This window comes from Leuresthes tenuis, unplaced genomic scaffold (genome assembly GCF_036924035.1).
Source record: "Leuresthes tenuis unplaced genomic scaffold, fLeuTen1.0.hap1 SCAF_12, whole genome shotgun sequence".
NCBI lineage: Eukaryota > Metazoa > Chordata > Actinopteri > Atheriniformes > Atherinopsidae > Leuresthes > Leuresthes tenuis.
Window position 1 is genome coordinate 4,472,386 of NW_027325366.1, and position 24,376 is coordinate 4,496,761.

Consider the following 24,376-nt stretch of genomic DNA (forward strand, 5'->3'; position numbering starts at 1 on the left):
ATAGACTGCTTTAATAAGCATGACTACTTATACTGTAAATATGATTAGTAATTTAGACACAGCTCACATTGTATTTTATTTCTGTTAAGCTTACTTAAATATGAATTAACCCTAATATTTTACTGCTCTTACTACTACAGCATCTTTAGTTAATAGCAGATATCCTTTCGGTTGATTACTTTATTTTGTCCTTAATGATTAGTAGTAAGTGCTGAATCTATTCTGATAAAGTTACTGAACAAATATGTTGATCTAAATAGTAAATGGTCTACCTGTCCAGTATAAAGTACATCATGGCTGTAGTTAAGGACTTTAAAACAGGTTTCTTATTCAGCCATTTCAACAACACACTCACACAGTCCTTATTACCACAGAGGTGAAGAAACTTCTGCTTGTTTTATCAGCATGCAGTGTGGTGTGTGTGTAGTGCTCTTCATTATATTGGGCATCTTGTGCAGTATCAGCTCCAGTAGCTCCAGAGCAGTCACCAGTGCAGAGCCAGCCTTCTCTATCAGTTGGTTTTGTGTCCCTGGCTCTAATGTGACTGCAACAGATGGATGCTAAGAGAATTGCACTGTCCACCACAGAATTACAGAAGGTGTGCAACAACTTTCTGCAGGCACTGCAGGTCCTAAGCTCCCTCAAGAAGTTGAGTCTGCTCTGTCTCTTCTTGTTGGCAGCCTTAGTGCTGCATTTCCATACATCACATTTCACTTCTGTCACCATTGTCTGTGGATATATCAAGTTAAGTAAGAATATGACATTTCAAATGGACACACAAGAGGCTGTCATGGTTAAATTTGTTTCCTGGCTTTGCATAACAGTAACTGCTCGGAGTCAATTACTCTGCAATAAAATGCAGAGATGAAACCCCAGTGTTCAAGCAGGAATGATTAAAAACGCAAACACCACTCTGTTAGCTATGAAATCTTTTCTTCTGGCATTCTTTTGCCTGATAGCAGCACACTTTTCTAATCTGTCCAATATGTCAGAGTCTGCACATGTGCAGCCACACAGCTGAAAACAGACCATATAGAGCCATCACCTGCAGATGTTTACTTCTGATTTCCTTGGAGGTGGATGTTGTTGCTCTGCCTCATGCAGCATCTCATCCTGTGCTGCTCCAGTCTACATCTGCGATGTAAATCAAACGTCCTTGTATTGTTTGTGTTTAATAGATTTCTGGAAATGGAGTGAAGGCGAGCTGTAGCGAGCTTCAAAGAAACTGGGCTAAAATTCTGGAAGACATTGTTGGAAGTGTTGACTATTTATTTAAGATTACGGTCTCCATAAAATCCTGTAAAACATCAGGAGAGAAATATGACGTACTTCACAAATCACTTTTCACCAGTGAGTCTAAGCAAGTTTATGTACTTCATTATCTTTCTTCATGCCACCTGCAACGTTTTGCTCCCAGAAGCAAGGTGCTGGGCCCCTCCTGCCTTAATGTACACAGGAAGCAAGGGCAGCCATTTAGCCGCAGCCTCCGCTCTGGTCCAGCGGACTGCCCTCCCCCGGCCCTGCCGGTGCTGGAGGGAATCATAGCCACTCACTCAGATGATTTATGACTACACCTGAAGCCAGCCTAAGAAGTTTGCGCCTGTGTTTTTTGTGTCTCTGTGTGGTGTTTTTGTGAAATTGTTCAAGGGAGGGAAATAACAGACCTAACCGAGTCTGTGCTGTGTGTGTGTGGGAGAGACAAAAATAAGGGTGTGAACACATGATGAGTGAGTTTGCATCTTAAAGTAAGATGCTAAAAAGGGATTTTGGTTTAGTTTTCAGGCCCTTTTAAGTTTTTTCCACATTTTGTTGTGCTTTAGGATTGTGAAATGTTTCCAGCGTTTTTTTCATCATCATTCTACAAATACTGCTCCACCTTTTTATGATTATCTTTTTATTATATTTGAACATGAATAACTTTTTGTTACCTTTTCTTTGGCAGAAAAGGGGGGGGGGTCATTAACTAATGAAGTAAGCCTGTGGAATTGAATCTTTTACATTTTTTAGGTTTTATATGTTAACCAGTCTTTTGCATCACCTTCTTTAATTTTCTCATTTTAGTTTTTCTCTCTATGGTAGCTCTTGTTTTAGCTTGGTGCCTCTGTCTTAATCCAGATTCTTATTTGCTGCCACAATGGGAATCTTTATTTTTTGACACAATTCCAGGAGATGTGTGTGTGGTTTGAATCTGGGTGGTTACACAGTCTCCAAGAGTGGTTGTGCCTGAATATCTATACAAATTGAGAAACCGTTAAAGCAGCGGTTTAAAAAGCTTTTGAATGAACTAAACGATCATATTTCAGTCTTTATCTTTTAATGAATTAACCAAACTCGGCTTCTCTTTGCTTTACCATTGTGGAGAAGTTTCAATTGATGAGGAAAATGTATGAAACCCATTTTAAGACAAGTCTGAAACATGCAACAGGATGTGCATGATCTATTTGCGCTGTGCTGCAAGCATAAGTATGTTTGATCTTCATTTCCAGGGTCATCATTATCTCTCCTGGCTTTTATTACGTGGCCTCTCAGTCGCTCTTTGCTCACATTCCTCCTCAAACCTTAAATCTACCAGCCCTCTGACATGCTGTCCCCCATAAAATCCTTCAAGTAAAAGATTCATATTGATACTCTCTGACTCTGTTTTCTCCGCCTTTCTTTGCTCTCACCAGCAGCACTCCATGATGATGAATGACTGACTGTCAGATATAAAAGGCTGGAACACAATAAAAGTTGATTCTCGGCTTTTTCCACACGTCTCTAACCTTGCTATTCTGTTTCTTCACATTTCATCAATTTTTCACAGGCAGTAAGCCAAAGTGTTTTTATATGTACAGTAGCGTATTTCTGTTCCAATAATTAATAAGCAAGTAAACATCACAGGCTTCATTTTTAACATCAGTGATTCTAAATTAGAGTTGTTCATCAAATTGACAGAAAAATCATCAGCAGCTATTTTGATCATCATTTAATTGTTCATGTGTTTGTACTGTCCCTCCTCGAGTGTGGGGATAAATGTGAGATAAATGCCTCTTACAGTCGTATGATGGTGCAGTGGATGATGCATAGTGGAAACATTTTAATTTGAAATGGCAACGCAATCAACAGAATTTATAACTGTTAGCTGCAGCATATTTCCAGTTAATTTCAAATTTGCAAAGGGTTCACTGTTCTTGAATCCAATGTAAGCTAATATTGGATTTGAGCAAAGCACTTCTAAATTAGCTGTGCAACAGGGGATCAGATGACAGTGGGTGTGGGAGGGCAGTGCCCGTTTTTGCCTCTTAACTCCCAGCTGAGCTTCTGTGTTGGTCCATTACCCAGCACGTCTTGGTATTTTACTGCAAGCAGCAAAGGCACCACAGAGAGCAGTCAGACTCTGGCAGTCAGTCAAGCAGACTGCTGGCCAAGCCAGCATGTTCATGACCAAGACTTTGATGCCGTGCATGTGAAGAAGACTGAAATTTTGCATCTGTAAATGTTGATAAAGATTGTAAAAAAAATTGCTGTATTTAAGTAGAGATAAAAAGTATTTTAGAAGTTCATTTATGTTTCACTGTAGAGAAGTGTTTTGTTGATTTGTACTTAATGCAGTTTAATGTGCTTGTAAGAAGCTTTTGGGACTGTTAAGAGCAGCTGTTGAGAAATATCAACTGTAAAACTATTTATTATGATGGCACACTGATATTCATTAGGCCAGTTTCAGGGCTGCCCTGGAGTGTAACATCGTGTTTTGCTTTGTCACATGCCAACAACTAAGTAACAAGATACTATCACCACGATACATAGAGTAAAACGATTAAAAAAGATAACGTCTCCACCTCAGCCCTGCTTCAGACCTGCATGCAAATAAGTTCTAATCATGCAAAATTGTTAGGTCGGTATTTAAAAATCTCACATCAAACTCCTTCAAAAGCTTCTCTGGTAGCTTGCTGTTCGTGACAATGTTATTTCTACAATGCAAATTAGGTTGCACATGTAGACATTACCCTATCTCTTCAGCAGTGCAACAGATTCATGGCTGTGCATTTGCAGGACTTCCCCAGAGGTTTGTTTTTAAGACAGTGATGTTACATCCTGCAACTGTATGTTGCAAACTAACTTAAGTAATTACCACTGTACAGTATACAGTCAGATGTTGATGGCTTTTTTCCAAGGACAATCCACTGTTGATTAAATTGTCATTATTCACTCAGAATAGATCATTCAGTACTAAACAAAAAGGCCTTTTGCTGGAGCAGAGGCTTTTCCACATGGGCTTTGAAATGGCTATCAACCAAATCTCTTGAAATGACACTTAGATACTGTTAGCAGCATGCTGTCTTTTCTCTGTTTCTTCAGTGATCTTCAGCTGTTCAGTCATTAGTCAATTCTTGAGAAGTATTGGTAATATTGATTCACAACACTGATAGCTATATTGAATACCATTACAAAATACCTTTTAAAAGTCATAACTCAAATTATGAACAACTGAAAAGGCAAGGTGAGACTAAATAGGAAAATGATAAGAAATTATTATATAAGCAGTTATATTCTCAGAGTTGAGTAATAGTTTTGTATAAAACTGCAACATGTATATACACCGATCAGCCATAACATTATGACCACAGACAGGTAAAGTGAGCAACACTTCTTTTCTTGATCCAGTGCGATGTTCTGCTGAGAAAACCTGCATCCTGGGACTTAGATGGAATTCACTTCGCCACCTACCTAAACACGTCTGCTGACCAATCACCCCCCTGGTGACACCACTCCCCTAATGAGCAGCTTTCCGCAGAGAGACAGCACTGAGCTTTGCAAAAACAGCTTAGAAAGGGCTCTCTCCAGATACCAATCTGATGGGACCTGACAATACATGAAGACCTTCCCCACAACCCGCAGGGCCCAAAGGATCCTTTGCTAAGGTCCTCGTGCAAGACTCTGCAGGACACCTTGAGATATTCTTTGACTGGTCAGAACTCTTTTGGCAGGATGAGGAGAGCACACGCACACGCTCGGCAGCTGCTCCTAATGTTATGGCTGATTGGTGTAAGTATGGAGTAAAGTCGGGGGTGTTTGTAGAGCCTGTTTTGGTTGTGTCAACACGGCAGCATTTCAGATTGCTGATTGTTTGAAAGGGAAGGCTTTTGTCTTTTAACATCTTATTGATGTAGCCTGGCAGCTGTGGATTTACTCACCTGGCCAACACACTGCATGGCACCTCTGACACTATGCCGACACTGCAGACTGACAAATGATGACTGGCAGAAGTCCTGAATGAATTCCTTACAAGTAATTTAATCTATCAATAAATGAAAGATGCAGCTTTATTATCTGCTAAAAGTTGAATTATGTCGTTCTTTCTGATTGAAAAGCTGTGGTGTTTTTATCCCTTCAAAACGTTTTTCTTCCTTCCTTTTTATCAATTTGTCAAATGATTCATTCCAGACATAGGGCATTGGTCGCTTTTGTGTGAAAGCAGGTTGTTTTTAGCTGTAATGAACCCATGTAGTTTGGGTGAAAGGTGAATGACTAAATTAATAGTAAAGATGAGTGCTTTGGAAGCCCAAATACCTTCTTGTGAGCGTATGATGACAGTAGAAAGTTAAGTTTACTGTCTGACCAATCAGAAGCTATCATCTTGTCGCAAGACCAATTAGACGATGTGATTTCAACAAAAGGCCAACTGTTGTGTCATCATCTATCAAAATGGCAGTTATTGAACAGTTAATGTCTGCATAATGGGATATGAGGGATATAACACTGCTTACACTCAGCTCAGTGATGAGATGCCTGTCATGATGTGAAACTCATTAATGATGTGTGACAGCTGTGCTGCTATTGGAACGAGTTTCGTTGTAAGCACTTAAGTCAAAAGCAAGATAGTGATGTAGTTTACAGCTATGCTGAATACAATACAATCGCAATCAGAAATCCTGGAGCAGGGCGTGGGGATTCCCTTTAAACTTGTGAACATCAGTTGGATTTATGTGAATTAAACTCACCCTCATCAAAGGAAACCACTTGAAGTTGCAGATCATGCTACAATTGAAAAAATGTAGGAACAAGTAAGAGCTGCCTTCAAAGTCCGAGCTAATGAGAAGCAGAGATCTTGATGTTAATGTATAAACCATACTGCTACTGTGCAGTGGGGGTGGGGCTCTCTTGGGCAAAAATGTTGTCCTCGTAAGTGATTGTGAGGGACGTGAGCCACTGAGAAATTAGAAATGTGTAAAAAGGAGAGCAACGTAACACCTGCACAGTTATGTTGGACTTTAATTTACATGGAGAAAAGAAGCAGGCCACTCCCAAAACACAAGCTGGTGTTAACAGCAAAGGCACACAACACCAAGAGACTATTTGTCAGTGTTCAGAAAGCCACAACTCACAGCTAATAATAATAGCAGAGTTGGGTTAGGTACAAACGTGGGGTGAAAAGATTTCGTCTTACAAATTCAAACTGACTGGCCACCAGATAAAAAGGCTGGGTGCAACTGGAATCTAAAGCATAAGTGGAGTCTGAGAAGAGCAACCCTCTGAGTGAGGCTGATCCATGTCCCGTGTATTTTAAGAACCCTCACTTACCATTTGCACTGAAAGGTCAGGGGTCAGTACTTGATTTAAAAAGAATTATAGTAAAAAATATTGCATACATCCCATATTATACCACTCAGACTAAAAACTAAGGTTGTGCTGATGAAATAAAGGAATGATGCTCTCTACCAAAAACAAGAGCCATCACTGACTACCCATATTGCACATATTTCACAAAGGGATTAACTCTAAATGTCTCCAACAGGCTACCGTTTGACAGTACTGACTTTTGGACTCACTTTCAGCAGAGTTTCTAGGGTAGAGGGAAGATAAGACGATGTACATGTAGAATTTGTTAGAGTTTATAACCATCCCCTACAATTTGCTAGTTATTAGCCCTATAGTCCAATAGCCTGCTTATTTCAATCGCCCCACTTTTGATCATCGTTCGTAAGTGTTGTAGTGCAGAGCAGACATAGGAGTGTAAAAGCCTTGTATTGTTACTGTTATAAATAAATTGTGAGGTTCTTATCTGTTCTCTACCTGACCTTTTACAAAGGAAGTGTATAAAAGGCTCCTAACTCAAGGGATGAACCAGTGTTGTGTCGACACATAACAGACAACTTAGCAAAGAGCCAATTTTAAATTGTATATTTTGGCACTTTGTTACTAGCAGCCTGTCACAAAGACACATCATTTGTTCCCATGTCTTTGGTTGCATCTATGAGAAATGCCAAAGATTCACAATTGGACACAGATAACACAGACAGAAAACAGTATTTTTGAACTGACAAACTGATTCCTTAAGAGATGAAAACTTGGAATATCTTGTTATGGTGTGCAGTGTGTCCTTAAAAAATCTGAGAAAACTGGACAAGTGGAGGCCTGAAAATCTACTCGCATGAGCAGAATGTGAAAGGGATGTTCTTTAGAAAGAGGAAAAAATCCAGCAAAGACCTGACACAGGAGCTGAGAGATGCATCTGGACCTTCAGCTGATCCATCTACTGTTGGCCCAAGCCTCATCAGAAATGGTCTCCATGGAAGGGTGGCTGTCAAGAAGCCGTTCTTAAGGAAGGGAAACAGGGAGAAAAGGCTGAGCTGTGCCAAATGACACAAGAAGTGGACTGAAAATCAGTGGCAACAGGTCTTATGGAGGGATGAATCCTCCCCAGAGCCCGGACCTCAACATTATTGAAGCAGTGTGGGATCATCTGACAGAGAACGGAACAAAAGGCAGCCCACATCCAAAGAAGAGCTTTGGGATGTCCTTCAAGAAGCCTGGAGAACTATTCCTGAAGACTCCTTAAAGAAATGACAGAAAGCTTGTCTTGGAGGGTTCAGGCTGTGTTGGAGAATAACTGTTGTCATACCAACTACTGACTTTTAAGTCTGTTCGATTTATACATTTTCATTTACCTTGTATATTTCCATTTATATTAACACATCTTTTAAGAAATCACTTTAACTATTTTCTCTTTTCCTGAAAATATATGAATAAATGAGGAATGACCCAAGACTTTTGGACTGTGCCGTAAGTTGAGCTGAAATGGTTTTGAGGAAAAACAGTCCACCACTAGCCTCCACCGACAGGTTGTTTGCCACAGTATGAACGCTGCAGCCTGCCAAGGGCAGACCTTTTCATCTCCTTCTGTTATAAAGGAGAAAATTATTCTCTTATACTTGGAATATGATTGCATTTTCTATCTCTTACGTCTTTTGTTCCTCACTCACCTTTACCTTTCCATCCCCGCACCCCACCTCAGCTGGCCACTGCTGGTACTCCCTCCACAGTGAAGGTGCTCTATCGCTCCATCACAGCTTGAGCGAGGGATGAGAGACAAATCAAAACCACCTTATTTCCCCTCAGCCCCTCTCACCATGCCAGATTGAATTTGAGGCTTTTCATCTTCTTTCTCATCTTTCTCCCGCTCTGCCTCCCTCACTGTCCAGTCAGAATTACCTGGAACCAAACCATCTCACAACTTGATGACGCACAATTGTTTATGCATGCTCAGTGAGACTGTCGGCAGCTCTCGGCTCTGATTCTTTTGACTCACTTTATTTCCCTGCCTCTGTCATTTTAGTTCAAAAATGGTCAATTCCATGATCTATCCAAAATCCCATTTTGACTCTACCACTACTTTCTTATGAATCCACCAGTATGCGAATATCTAAATTAGTTTTGCAAGCTTCAGTGCCCCAGAATAAACACCCTGAGTGAACATCTATTTATGAAGTCTTTTACCTCTCATTTCTTGGGCATTTTAGTTGACTCGTAGATAGAATGTATAATGATGTACCAAAAAGTGTTTTTTCTAAGCACCCCATGTGTTTCCATGCCATCCATCCATTTTCTGTTGGAGCCTATCCCAGCAGTCATCGGGCGAAAGGCGGGGTGTGTTTCCATGCCATGTTGCAAAAAATTTCGAATGAAATGTCTTGGACAGTCAGTAGAACTTTTTGGCTTGATGTATTAACTAAGGTTCGGGATTGAGATTACTCATCTTTGCATTTACACTATTAATATTACTATTATTTGTTTTGTTTTGTTTGTACTTATTATTATTGAATGTAAAATAGTGACAGAGGGTACAGAACAGCAATTTGTATACACCGAAACAAAGAGCTTAAGAAAAAGGAGTAAAATAAACCAGAAAAATAGGAGAAATATGACGTGTATGTATGTAAAATTACAGAAAGCCATGGCCATGATTTTTTTTCAACAGACTTGGTGCTGATTAGACCACACACTGCGTGTGTTGGATGAATAACACGTATGAGTAAATTTGCAGTTCTTTTACGTTTGTTCTTATGAAGTGGCTCTCATTTGTTCATCTACTGTTGCCGAGTTTCAAAACTTAAAGTTGTGGAAACATGAAATCCTACTGCACTGCATACCGCAGAAGTAATTGGCCTGCGTGTAGATGTGGCTCGAGCTTGCTGGATGATTTGCTACGTTTGAGGGCACCTGGCTTCTGCTGCCTTAGAAAAATGACTCTCGTCTTCCATTCTGTTGGACCTACTGCCGCCCATTCACCCCACCTTATCATTTTCAATTATGGGTTGGAATATGAATCTTTAATAGGGTGATAATTGTGCTAGCATATTTGCTGTCACCCACCATTAGCCCAGATTAATTAGCCCATTTAGTTTAGCTTAAGAAAGTGTCTGGCTGAGGAATGGGGGCACTGATGGAAGGCGGATAGAAAGAGAGTAGAATCAGCACAATCTGTTCTATATCACAGTGCCATCTTTTCCCTGCATTCTCCGTCTCTATGTGCTGTTAGCCTCTGCTTCCGCCCTCCTGTCTACCTTTACTTTCTTTTTCTGGTCTAACTTCGTCTGTCAGTCGGTTTCATCAGGCCTCGCTCATCTGCCCCGCTTTCGGTAAAATTTTCTGTTGCTGTCTGACTTTTCAAGTGGTTCTTTTAGAGACCGTTGCCGTTGAGTCATGCAGTTGAAACTTTGTCTCATTTTGTGTTAACCAGCATAGCAAGTCAGCGGGGAACTTTCTGTTCTGAAGTTTTATTACAAGGTTATTTTTGGAATTTGGATTGTGATTTTTTTTAATAGCTGGCAGGAATTATTCTAAACAGTTTACACAAAATCATTGATTTGTGATTTCTGTTGATGAGTAACAGTTTGCTGTTTGTTGAACAAGCAAAATCCTTTTGCTGCTTGAATGTAAAAGATTTTGATATGTTTTCCCCATCGAGCATTATGCATTTGGTTATATTCCGCTGATTGAACATAAAAGCACCACTCTAATTAAAGCTGCACCCTTTGAGTGTTTTATGTCACCACCTGAGCAGTGGACTACATTTAAGAGAGTGCTTGTATGAGCGAGCCCATATTTCTCCAGCTCCATCAAGCACCTTGGAATCTTTCTGCTTCTGTTCATACTAGTGTTTTATTTCCCTCTAACTTCACTTTGACTCCAAGCACAACAGGCAGCTCTTTAAATAAAAGCTTTGATAAAGCAGTGCAATGTTACCCACTCACCATTAGATTAAAAAGAAGTTCGCATTAAAGATTGATCTGAAAAGAAAAGAACGTTGAATATTTACTTTAACTTTCTCTGGTGGCTCGAAACAAAAGTGTTTGGGGTTGCTGACGTTGCTACGTCTGCTGGATTAGCATCTGAGCAGTCAAACGCTAACACCTGATTGGGTTTTTATCCTTTGGTATTTCACATAGAGAGAGATAACATAGTATCAGTTGTGTGGTCATTGTTGGCTTCTGTTATATCAAACACTTCAATTCTTAAAGTTCTTGAAATTGCTGGAAGCCACTATTTGCACATAAAAAGAAGTTATTGGGGCTTCACAGACCTGAGCAGGCATCACCCATTATCCTGCAAGAACTTTGCTGAAATTCTTGTATTGGATGCAACATTAGTTCCCCCTCCAAAGTGAAGAACGACTCTTTAATGTTTTCTCACTGGTTTTCACAAATGACTACTCTAAAAAAGATGCACAGAATTTTAATCTTGGCTGGCCTAATCAATGAGTTTTTACTGAATTAAGAACAACCAAAGCCAGGAATTTTCTATTTCCATAAGATGTTCAAAAATAACGACAGAGGAAACAGAAGGGTCTGCTAAAAGGAAAATATAGTTCTCCATTAGTGACAGCTGCTACAATAAGCAACTCATCTAAGCCCAGTTGTGTACTTTATCAAACCTAGAATGATTTCACAGTTTGATAATTATCAAGTTGCAGTTTGCCATTTTCAGGTTCAACGCCTCAAACTGACCAATTAAAAAAAAAATAAAAAAAATTCAGAGGATCCCAGTTTTACAAATACAAGATAAAAAGTGACAAAGAGAGAAGGCTCTGTAACCTGCTACAGTTTTGGATAAAATGTAAAAGTAATGGAGAGTAATTATTATGAACAGTTCCATTTTGGAATTTGAAAAAAGGAGAAATGATTTTCTATGTTAACAGTTAACTGATTCAGTAAATCTGAATCAGCAGGTTGGAACTTTACAGAAATTGGAAATCAGAATTGGCCCTGAGAATTGCAATTGGCACATATAACTTTATCTCTGAATTCGGTTTCATGTAGACATGAATGAGTTACTCATTTGTATCTTTTGAATCAACTATTCACAGATCTCAGCAAGCTAAAAGTTTGCAGAAGTGCCCAAGAGTTGGCTGTTTATTGTCAGTATGAGCAAACATCATACTCTCTATTCAATTATAGCGTGACAATATTGCTTAATGGAGCTTTAATCACACCTTCCACCTTGGGATAAGTTTTATGTGTGTGTGGCAGTGGAATGACTTGGCCATGTCACTTGCTCTATAGCTCTCTTCAGGCTGTGGGAAATGAGGTCTAATCGTAGGGATATTAAAGTCACAATAGACTGCTCCTGCTATTAAGGCCTGTCAGCCCTGGCCTCCTCTCTCACCTTGATATCTGTCGGTCTCTGAATATTTATATGCTTACATCAGGAGCTACTTACACAGCGCAGTGTGTGCATTTTCCTTTTTGTGTGCGTGCTGTTGTGTTGAGCAAGACATTTATCATCACCATAGCTGCTCAGACTCTGTGAATATGTTTATGTGCTGGTGTGTTACTCTGTCACTGCTTACGCTGTCCGCCTTTCTGTCCTCCAATCCCCAGGTGCAGCGGGGGCGAGGCCGCTCTCAGGTCAGAACAAACCTGTCGCCATGGATGTGGATGAGGAAGAGAATATGAGTGAGTCAAGTCTGATTTTTCTCATTCGTTCATCCGTTTGATTGTTTTCCCGTCTGTGCCATACCGGCTCACTACATTTAAACGTCTGCCTGTACTTTTGCTTCCCTCCTCCCTGTCTGCATGCCTGATTGTCCTTCTCTTTTTCTCTGTTGTGTAATCAGTATGAACAGATTTTGCTGAACAGTATTTCTCTTGTTCCTAGCCCACATCTAATAAAAATAGTGTAAGATGCAGTACAGGGAAGTTTTTGATTATCTTAAAATGCAACATGCAGATATAGAATATACTTTTTTTCTGATCTGTTGTTATGATCTATATAATCATTTAGAAGCACAGTCTCACTAATTCTGAGAATACAGGTGCTGTCGCAGAGGCACGTGAAAAAAAGAAAGTGTCCCCTCTTTTAGTGAAAAGGACGTAATAAAAAAATCATAATGTGGTCCTGAAATAGAGGTGAATAAAACCTCAGATGAGCACCGACACACAACATGTTACTACACTGTGCCATCATTTACTAAAACAAAAAGTCTAACTGAATGAAGTAGCTGCGTGTGAAAAACTTAGTCCACCCTAACTGCTTCTATGGGAATGAAGAGGCTAATGAGAGGATGAACTTAACTACACAGTTTCACCTGAAAGTGTTTCTGTAACATTCACAGTAGTTGCACCTTCTTGAGTTTCGGTGGGTCGTGCATAGGCCTGTAGAGATGAACCTGCTTGTACACTCTCCCCTGCAGCTCCTCTTTGTGCACGTGCCAGGTTACAACAGCTGAAACAACACCTAAGCACCTGGAGCAGCAGCTATTGTGAATTCAGTTTTGGTGTGCGATGCCATTCTGTAAGGGAAGAGCGGCCCGCACAAACAAAATATAGGAGAGCTGCACATATATCAGCACCCGCAAACCTCCCCAAGCAGCTGCTGTTAAAGGCGCTTCTACAAGCTGTTGCGTCATGGGGTGTACTTAGTTTTTCACACACTGCTTCTGCATTCTGGCTCAGGTTTCGTCAAATTAATAATGACACTGTGTAATATGTCATGTGCCGAGTTCATCTGAGATTGTATTCACCTTATTTTAAGGAGACATGTGCTCTTTTTTCCACACACTCACAATTTGCTGAAGTCTTAATGAAATGTCTTTTTTTGGTCAAAAAACATAAGAAACAGTACAGCAGCTTCTTTTTCTTCCACTCATTTCATACCTCTATTGAAGCAGATCATTTTAAATGCAAGTTTCAATTAAATAATTATTCCCTTCATTTAAATTCCATTTAGGCCGTGAACAGACCCACTGGACGCTCCGCTTTTCTGCAGAGTTCGCTTCTTTTGAGATCTGTAGACTTTAGTGACCCTCGGAGCACATTATTGCAGCATTAGAAAATACACAGTAAATAGCCTGAAAGCTCAGACCACCCACCGATCTGAAATACTCGACTCTCAGTTTTATTCTCAATCATTTACATGTCCCTCGTTTGCAGTTTGACCATGGACAGCTGGTTGGCTACCCATCCCTCTTTTAGGCACATTCTCATCACGATTCATGTGTGTAACACCCTGAATTGTTAAAACACACACTGCAGAGCATAATGCCACCTGTGAATGAATAGCACCATTGACATCTTACATCTACATAATTCACATATGGGCTCCATTCCTCTGGGATATAACCTTTTACCTCATAACAATAAGCACTGTTGCTTATATTGACATATTTCACCAGTGTTTGTTTTTGTAACAATTGCTACTGGTGCTGTACTAATGGTGCATTCAGTGACAAATTGGAAATCAGTACATCTATATAGCTAATGATGATATTTGATATTAATGTGAAAAGCAAGAACAAAAGAGTTGCAACATCTAAGTACAGCACCATCTGATGTTGAAAGTAGGTGCTTACACAGAAGGAGGAGGCTGGAGAACTTTGTAGAGTGACATAAGTTAGCCTGCCGATCTCGAAGGTTCACTGAATGACACATTTTCAGATAGAACGCTCGAAACAAAGTTGGTGATGCCTTCAGGCACCTAAATAAAAATCTGATTTTTTTTTTCTTTTTTGTGCCCCATAATATGGGGATACATGGTGAGAGGGGCTGAGGGGAAATAAGGTGGTTTTGATTTGTCTCTCATACCTCGCTCAAGCTGTGATGGAGCGATTTTATTACATGATTTTGAGATAAGTGAAACTTTAAAGGAGATGTACTTTCTTTGTCATGACCGTATGTCCCTGCATTTCCCTCAACTCCAGCTTGTTGCACCTCAGTCAAAGAAATGTTGGTTCGAGCTCAGGCTCCTCACAGCCACAGCCATTTTAAGATCACATTGAAAGGTAGCGGCCACGCCTGCATTGCCCTGACTTGTGATACAAATGAAAAGTTATTATTGTGGTGTCACACTTGCTTGGTAAAGAATGATGCTGTTATATGAAACCAAATCTTTTTTCAAAGCTTTCTTCTTACATTTTTTGCAGTCAGACATACACTTTAGATATTTGTGAAGATAAAGCACAGACCTGTTTCTTTAACAGCTTGGGAACACCAGAGGAAAACATGAAAGCTTTTTTGTGACAGCCTGAGCAACTCTTTCAAGTCTTTTATCACATGAAACAGCCCCAACAAACACATTACACTTCAGATGGAATAGTTTTTCTGTCTTCAGTATTTGGTTCATGTAACATCTACAGGGGGGTTTAGATCTGTAACATCTTGATCTTGATTTTTTTATTTTTTTTGGTGCAACTCATAAAAACTGATTACACAATATCCCGGCATGATGGTGACCAGAACTGCATGAGCGTGTCGTATTTCAATGTGTGCTGCATGGCTTTTGTCCTCTGATGTAGCCCAAGGCTCTTTAGCACCACTGGATATCCATACTCCAAATTTAATCTACTATTAAATCAACTGTATCAATTTTCAGCCCAGAGAAAAACCTTCTTTTGTACTTATTCAATAAATGATTTTAGAATGGTGTAAGGGAGCTCCAGATTTTTTCTGTGTGCCATTTTTCTTACTGGAATTATGCAGCATGCTGTAAATTTCTTTGTTTTGCTTTGGGTGTATGTCATTTCTGTAGTTCACAAACTGAATTATTATGCAGGGATATGGATCCTTACGAGAGCATTTTATACAAAAGCAGGAGTGGAAAACCTCAAAAGGACACCATGTATTTTATCTTTTGGAAAGAAACAAAAAGCACCACAGCACTACATGCTGTATATTTTACAATTATACGTTTATTTGGGAGTCCAAATCCTGGTGCAACTCATTCCATTTTCCACCACAGCTAAAATAAACTGAAAACTGTGACAGCTTTTCAATGACACATTTGTTTGCAAAGCACAAATACAAATGCTAAATGCATTCACACATTAGAAAATCTTGCATGTTTTCAGCTCATAAACTCAAGGATGTGCAGTTTGTGTTTGGAATATTAGGAATAATGTTTTTTTTCTTGCCTCCAGACGTGTCTGTGGCAGTGTGCAGATGGTATCGGCATGCCAGTACATTTTGCAAGCTAAAACACTGTGTTCTCTGACATGCTCCATGGGGGATCTCAGAGGCACAGGGTCTTATGAATATCAACTCATTAGACTTCTTTTTTTTGTTCAGACTTTCCTCATTTTAAATGCGGCTGTCATTCTTTTAAAACTCATGTAAAGGAGTAAACAGCATTTTAACCTTCCACCGTGTCACCAGTCAAGCCTTTAGGATTCTGCAGTAGGTGGAGTCTTCTCCTTCTGCCTCTTTGATGTACTCTCCTGTTTGCCTGGTCCTCAGCTCCTCCCCCCGCACTACCCCCCTGCACTCCCTCAACCCAACCTACAATCCCACATATGCACACTGCGGCCTCTCTTCCTCTTGAGTACCGCAAGGAGTAACCTATCAAGCCTTTGCTGAAGGATGTTATAAATGAAAATTTTTCCCAACGTTCCATCCGCTTTGCTAACTGGAATCAGTGATATGTGTTCCCCCAGTACAGTCTATTTCAGATCCTTCGTCCTTGATTGCTCTCAATTTGTCGGTGGGCATTGGAGCTGTTAAAGATAAACTGAGTGGAAAATAAACCGCTCTATTGGTTTGTTTGTGTGTCTGTCAGTGCTGATATGCGTGCTCGTATTCGTGTACATTGTTGTTCAACACCCATAGCTCTGTGCAACCCTAAAAGTGGCTAAGAGTTGTCTTACTTCTACCCTTACTAACTTTCACAATTACAGCTGTATTTCTGAAAAGATATTGAGTTTGAATTAAAAGTTTAAATCCTACTCAAACACAAAAATAAGTTTTTAAATAACTGAAATGTTGGCAAAGGTACACCAACCATTTCACTGGGTAAACAGAAGTATTGATGTTCTTCTATCTGTAATATCTACAGGCTATAGGTTAATATGTTTCAATTTTAATAATGAAACAGCTTCTCTTGCTGCCATAAAGGAACACAAATCATTGGTTCAGTTCCAAAGAGTGATAAAGGAATCTATAAATTTTGCATTTACAAGATCCTGCAACGAAGGCGTTGTAAGTTACTCTTTCTGGGCACCGCAGGTTCAAGCAGCACAGACGTTAAGGAAAACCGAAACCTGGACAACGTGTCCTGCAAAGACGGGGTGGGAGTCGCTGATCAGCTCCCTAATGGAAGCGGCAGTCGAAAGCGCCCTTTAGAGGAGGGTAACAATGGCCACACGCATTCCAAGTTCCGAGCCAAGAAGCGCAAGAAAACACCGGGGCCGGTCCTGCCCAAGAATGCTCTGATGCAACTGAATGAAATCAAACCAGGTCTACAGTACAAACTGCTGTCTCAGACAGGACCAGTCCATGCTCCAGTTTTTGTCATGACTGTGGAGGTCAATGGACAGATGTTTGAGGGTATGGGCCCAACCAAGAAAAAGGCTAAACTGAATGCAGCTGAGAAAGCCCTGCGTTCCTTTGTCCAGTTCCCCAACGCATCTGAGGCCCACCTGGCCATGGGCCGAACACTGACAGTGAACACAGACTTTACATCTGACCAAGCCGACTTCCCAGACATGCTCTTCAATGGCTTTGAGACACCAGCTGCACCTGAGGAATCCTTCTTTTTGGGCTCTAATGGTACAAACTCATTAGGGGAGTATCCACTACCCACACCACCTGGTAGCAACCTTGTCCAGGCCCCTCTGCCCCCTCCATCTGCATTCAGCTCTCCCTCCACTGGCAAAAACCCAGTCATGATCCTTAATGAGCTCAGGCCAGGCCTCAAATACGACTTTGTGTCAGAGAGCGGTGAGAGTCACGCCAAGAATTTTGTGATGTCGGTAACAGTGGACGCACAGACGTTTGAAGGCTCAGGGCGCAACAAGAAGCTGGCTAAAGCCCGGGCAGCACAAGCCGCCTTATCTGCTCTGTTCAACATGCAACTAGACCAGACACCATCCCGGCAACCCATACCAAGAGAGGGGTTGCAGCTTCACCTACCCCAGGTAAGACTTTTCTTTCAATTCTAAGAAGCCAAAGAAGCCTGTGCGTGTTCTTAAATATGTATGAGTCATTTCTATTAGCCTCTCAGTGGGACCTGTAGGAATGTGGGTTTGGAACAGTCAACTCCACCCACATCCAAGTTGTTTATTATGTTACTTTAGAATCCACACTCACTAACCCCTAACTATAACCAGTCAAATTAGCGTTTGTACTTTTAAATTCCTCCTCAGTTTTTAAGGAATTTGTAGAATTTACAAAACCTACAGTCACAGAGACTTGAGATAGGCTCTAAAAGCAGAATGAGCTTTAAAATTAGAAAGTCAACAATGAAGACCAAATGGGTCAAATAATAATTCTCATGCACATAATCAAGATCCCCATCTAACTTCTGTGTAGCTCAATGTGCATTTATTTTTGATAAGACACTTAAATCCTCAGATTAATTATCCAATAATGCATAATCCTCCGTGACTGGATGACTATTGATGTGATTACATCATCAGAGCAGGCTCTCACAGAGGATGTGGTCAAAAAGAAAAAAGGAAAGTATTCCTCTGGATTTTTGTGTTGGATTACAAAGAAGTTGACTCCAAACTGCTACACAAGCACCCCTACAACTCTAACAGGTTCTCTTTAGAATCTCATTCACATGAGGGCTAGGTGATACCTTTAGACACCATTTTAGAGATCACTGCCAATGTGTAAAGAGTGATAATAGCCAGCAAAACTAATCAGCCTGTCAACAGTCCCTTCCCCACAAAGCCTTTTTTTCTTTCTTTGCTCACTCTCTCCTCTTGTCAGCTGATTTATTCAACAAGCAGACCATTTCAAGAATAACACCCTTACTAATTACTCTGTTAATACTCTGTCGCTTGATATTTAATTTCTGGGTTCTGTTTCCATCTGGCAAGGCACTAATGGGGAAAAATTGGGCTGCTGCTTTTGCCAAAAAAAAGAAAACGTGGTTTTTTTTTGTTTTTTTTCTTAATGCGCAGACATTTCAGAAACATCTCGACATTCAACAGAAGAAATACGGTGCATAATATTATGTTATGGTAAAACCAAAGTATTACTGAACAACTTGTGATGTTTTTTTTTTTAATTAAGAGCCAAATTAAATCTTTTCTGGATTTTTTATATCCCTAAAGAATAAAAGCCGTGGATATCCTCAGCATGTGTGATCTGGCTTTGAGTGGGTGACTCTGAAGTAGCAGGAGGTAATATGGGACTAATCTCTTTAATTTGAGATCACCCAGCCATCATCTCTCCTCTTGGTTGTCATCATTTTCCATCACATTAGCAGTGTTTAAAGAGCCACCTTGGGAAGCTGGCTGTCCAAGAACAAAAGAAGTGTGAAGTTCATTTGAGGTTCCCTCAGACTTTTGACTGGAGTTTGAAACTTTGTGGAATGCATATGAGCACTTTGTTCTCTTGTGATGAACAGGTTTACTGGTTTGTTTGTTGTTTTTTTCCCCTGCGATTCACTGTCAGATGGGGAGAGGCTAAATTCTAACCATCACGCTAAACTCCCAACAGCGCTGCTTAAAAGATGGTTATGTTTACCTCAGGGGGTCAGCCCAGTTTTACTTGTTGCTGTTTCAACGCTTTGACTCTTCTTTGAAACTGAATGCAAACAGTGTGACAGGTACATAGGTCTCCAGGGGAGGGTAACATCAGACATGCTTTGTAAACTGACATATCTGTGACAAGCTCGTGTTTGTGTGGCACTCGTGTCGGCGTGCGTGTGTGTGCAATTCCAGGTTCTGGCTGATGCCGTCTCTCGTTTGGTGGTGGATAAGTTCAGTGAGCTGACAGACAACTTCACCTCCCCCCATGCACGACGAAAAGTTCTAGGAGGAGTTGTCATGACAACGGGTAAGATTGTTTATGCTTTCATGCTCGCAAAATTGTGTTTGCAGTCAGTTTCACGTATTATTCAACTGAAAATCCAGCGCATGAGGCTCGAACAGCAGATGACATGAATATGTATCAGTGTGCCCAATATCAGATAATAATAATGATGATATGTCTACAATTTCACATGTACAAAATGTACTTTGTCACTGACTAATATAACTTTGTTCACATCCCTCCAACAGGGACAGATGTGAAAGAAGCACAGGTCATTTGTGTCTCCACGGGAACCAAGTGCATCAACGGTGAGTACATGAGCGACCGCGGCCTGGCACTCAACGACTGCCATGCTGAGATAATCGCCCGACGCTCACTCATGAGGTACCTCTACTCACAGCTGGAGTTCTTCCTCAGGTCAGTGGATGATGTAGAAAATTTTCCCTTCAAGCACATTTTGTTGTTTTGCTTGTTATCTTATTTTTTTGCAACAACCCTTGTTCAGTCTAAATACATTAATTTATGTCCAATTAAACAGCTACAATGGCTAATGATGTAAATGCTGTGTTTGTCAAGCTGTTTTTTTTCAAATTTTCCATTTGTCTGTTGTGATAGCAACACCAAGGAGGAACACCAGAAGTCGATATTTGTTCAGTGTGAAAAGGGAGGCTACAGGTTAAAGGATAACGTTCAGTTCCACCTCTACATCAGCACCTCACCCTGCGGAGATGCCAGGATTTTCTCTCCACATGAAGCCGGAGTGGAAGGTACAGCTAATTCCCGCGTTGCCTCTCATCCTTATTTCTGCGAGCATGTTTTTTAATTCAACTCAGAATTCAGTCTCAACAACTGTTTATTTTATTTAATTGAATTCAGAGGTTTTCCCCTTATGCTTCGTTTCATTTAATTAGAATTTTGCTCCAGTGTCCAAATACACATTACAGACACATTTAAACAAGGCGCTAGTAATTAGAGCATTTTGTCATTCTCTGTCTTCCTCTATCAGTCTTTCTCCCACCCAGCCCACCCTCTCTGTCTGTCTGATTAACCTCCCTCTTCCTCTTGTCAGAGTGCTTTCCACTGCACATGGCAGACGGAATAGAAAACAGCCACATTCAATTAGTCTCTGAATAGATGTCGCCGAAAAGCAGAAAACTTTGAAAACATAATGTGAAAGCCATTTTTTGCTTTCTTCTCTTGGAATCACTGGTTCACTCCGAAAACACTCTTATTTCCTATTTAGTACAACATATTTACCCTCCAGCATTTCCACAATGGAAAAAGACAATACAGTGTACATGCTTTTTTATGCTAGCACTTCTACAGTACAAAGTGTTCCATTTTATAGATGCTATAACAGCTTCTATGTAAGTCAACGGGTGACAGTTATGATGCAAAGTCATAATAATTAGTAAGTGCCTAAAACCTCAATTTACTCTACTCGATAGAGGGAAGTGACAGTGGAAATGAGGCACAGATTTAGGACCTTATTTATTTATTTTTCATACATATATGGACATTTTTAGTTTGATAGCAATTTAATGTGCTTCAAACCACTTGTGATAATAGAAAATCACAGCTAAAGTTTGAAAATGAAATGTTTTCCATTCTTGTTCAAGATACGATTTGCAGCCACTGAAGAGACAAGTTTGGACCCCAGACAGGCCAGTTTAGCCACCGACTCTTCCTTCAGAGCTATCCTGTTCTAATACATTCAGAATGGGGTTCCACATTGTCTTGCTGGAATAAATGAGACCGTCCACATGTGGCTCCACAACTGAAAATATCCCTCAGCATTAATGCCACCTTTACCTCCACCTTCCATGCCATGTGAACTAATGGACATACATGACATAACGCCACCTATACTGACCTTTTAACTGCACACCAATAACATGCAGGATGCTTCCTTCAAATTCACCTCATGACCTCGGTCAAGCAGAGATGGCAGTTGTGTTTGTTCTGTTAAACTTCTTTAATCTTTTTTTTTATTGATATTATGCACCAAAAATTGTGAAAATTGTAAAATTCTTTGCAATTTTACATTTAGAAATATAAGAATTTGTTGAACTATTTGCCCAAACAGTGTTTTATATCCCTTTATAATGAAAGCCTCCATATGACTTTATTATTACATCCAATCACATTAATAACAACTTGTTGCCAGTTTACCTGATTTGGTATGAGATGTCCACCATGTTTTTAGTATTACACACATTTGTCAGTCTTTCGTTTAAAAAAACAAACAAAAAAAGAGTTCTCATTGGATCATTTCAGTAGTTGACACATTGAGGTTTAACTGGTTTGGAAATCATTTTATTTCTATGCTATCTATTTATCTATGTCTATTCTTCACATCATCTCAACTTCTTATCAAACAGGGCTTTTGATTGTTTTCATGCTGATCAGAAAGGGGAGGTCGTCAATGGTCTGGCTTTTTTTGGTTGTTTGTCTCTAAGCTTGGTTTTCTCAGTGGTTTTTTTGTTGTTCTTGTTCTATGTGTGATGTCCCACTCAGATCAGGGAGACAGACATCCTAACCGGAAAGCAAGGGGCCAGCTAAGGACCAAAATTGAGTCGGGGGAGGGCACCATTCCTGTGAGGTCCAGCAACACCATCCAGACCTGGGACGGTGTGCTACAAGGAGAGAGGTTACTCACCATGTCCTGCAGTGACAAGATTGCAAGGTAACTTATTGTAAAACCGTTATAGCCAGTTATATTTGTTATTTATAGTATAGGCAATATGAAGTTATAACCTTCAGCTTTGGTTTGAGCCCCTGAAGTTCACCTGCCACCAACTCTCGACCAAAAAGTAAATATAGTTGTAACAAAAGGCCAGTTTTTTGGATACAAATCTACATTTTGTTTTGATGTAACTTTCAAAGCTCAGTTCCACCAAAAAGGACCTTTGAAAATATATTCAATTTATTTAGATTATTTTATGTGGTTAAAATCTGTCACAAGACAAAAAACTGTTCATGTACAAGTCACAAATGAGAAGTGTATATGACAAGAGGCTCTTCAGTCGCTTTTCTGCAAGGGTTGAACTCGGACAGTAAAAAACACTGGTCCTTGTCCTCTGTAACCACGGGAAGCATCAAATCACATTCATTATTCCAGTCCTGCTGTAATGTTGCTGTGTTTAGCATTTTTAAAGACCTGTTGGCAAAAATGCAACTTAGCTTTCATGATTGGGTTCGTTATTGAGTTAGGACCACACAAATATAAGAATCTTTGGGTTTTGATTACCTTACATAGAAAATGACTTAAATGTAATTAAAAGCCAAAGGTTGTATTTATATCCAAAGAGGGGTGGGTTGCCCCTGCTGCTCCTTCGCCGTGTTTGACCTCGGTGTTACTGCAGTAACCCAGACAGGACAAACAGACTCTGGCTCTAAAGCAAGCCATTCAGCATTTTAACTGCCACTTTTATTTAGAAGAAGGTGGACGTGTTTGGGGTTTGTTTGGTTGTAGTTTCCAGTTCATCCCACTAGATGTAACAAACTCCTGCTCACTGGGCCTTGAAGTGACTAATTATTTTTCCAGAAATAGTTACAGGTTTTATAATGCCAGCTGGCCTTCATTATTCTTTGACTGAGACAATAAAAAGAAAGAATAACTGTCTTATTGTGCAGTATTTACATGGTCTTTACTGCCTGAGGCTACATCCTCAGTTTGTCGACCCACTTTATCATTTCAAGTCTATGATTTTCCTCAGTGAATGTCACAGAGGTGCATTGATGGATCCTCTGTCCCTGGGGGCATTTTTGCTGGCAGATCATCGCATCTTTAGTCTCTGTCCATGTTCAAGGCAACGTTGTTCTTCCCTTGTGAAGAATGGTGAAAGCCTCTGCCTAACTTGTCTTGCCAGGTCACATCCATCCTCTTCTTTCTCTGGCTGGGATGAAACTGTGCTAGAACGCCTAATGATTGAATGCTGACTGTGTGTTTGATTAGGGAAATTCCTACTACGTTTCAAAGGCAGTTTGAGCCACGTGAGAGGTGTCGTTGACCTTTAGTTTGTAACTGCTATCTTGGATTTTGTGTGGTTGTTCAAAGTTGAGAGCTGTAACAGTTCAGAAAAAAAGGCAATGCCATTAAATGATTACGCTCTCATGAATATCTCTCCCCCACTATCAGACAGCCTAATGCATGCGTTTCTGATGACACAGCTTTTAGCCAGGTCAACAGCCTGCGACCCGCCTGTCTCCATGTGAGTGGCTGTTCGCCGCTCAGTGGCACACTTTCACCATGCCCTGAGTGCTCGCTCCTTACACATCGTTTTTGCTCCTCTCATTTTCCTTTGATTGCATTCCCCGCACCATGGCTTCACTGCTAACAAGCGCTCCTCTGCCTCATGTAAGCTCTGTCCAGCTTTTTAACAGAGATCATTAGCAAACCACCTCTCATGGGTTCTCCCCGCTCTCGCTGTTTTTTCTTTAACAGCCGATCAGATGTGCTTCCTGATCTGTGTTGACTCTGTTTTTGTGTGGTTGTGTGTAGTCTGAGTTTGAATTTGTACAGTTGTTGAGAGGAAAAAATGACAAAGAAATACAGTGATGTTTGACAGGAATTGAATTGAATGCAGCTAAAAACATAACTCAGATGTGTGCGGTCGCCTGTTTCATTTACCGTGTGTCCTTCAGAAGGTATTCAGGTATATTTGTGTCACCATGTTGTTGTGATGAACCTCTGTGTGTGTGTGTGTGTGTGTGTGTGTGTGTGAGGTTCGGTATATAATAGAGCTGCTTGACTGTGCTGAATTGAGCTTTTCTGCCTTCAGCTATGAAGTCAGAGATTTCATTTTGCCTTCCCTCAGTTTCACACACACTTTCACACAGCTATATAAATCATATTTGGA

The 24,376-nt window shown here is 40.3% G+C and overlaps 1 protein-coding gene across 4 annotated transcripts in view; it reads left to right on the forward strand.

Annotated features, from left to right (window-relative positions):
• The window catches only part of adarb1b (adenosine deaminase RNA specific B1b), a 126,078-nt gene that overhangs the window by 93,481 nt on the left and 8,221 nt on the right, over positions 1 to 24,376 (forward strand). For all 4 annotated transcript variants that reach the window (XM_072397854.1, XM_072397856.1, XM_072397855.1 and 1 more), the window contains 6 exons: positions 12,141 to 12,215; positions 16,755 to 17,665; positions 19,424 to 19,538; positions 19,763 to 19,931; positions 20,130 to 20,281; positions 22,032 to 22,200. In XM_072397854.1, coding sequence (XP_072253955.1) covers positions 12,188 to 12,215; positions 16,755 to 17,665; positions 19,424 to 19,538; positions 19,763 to 19,931; positions 20,130 to 20,281; positions 22,032 to 22,200 — 1,544 coding nt within the window. In that variant the 5' untranslated portion in view covers positions 12,141 to 12,187. The remainder of the gene's footprint in view (positions 1 to 12,140; positions 12,216 to 16,754; positions 17,666 to 19,423; positions 19,539 to 19,762; positions 19,932 to 20,129; positions 20,282 to 22,031; positions 22,201 to 24,376) is intronic.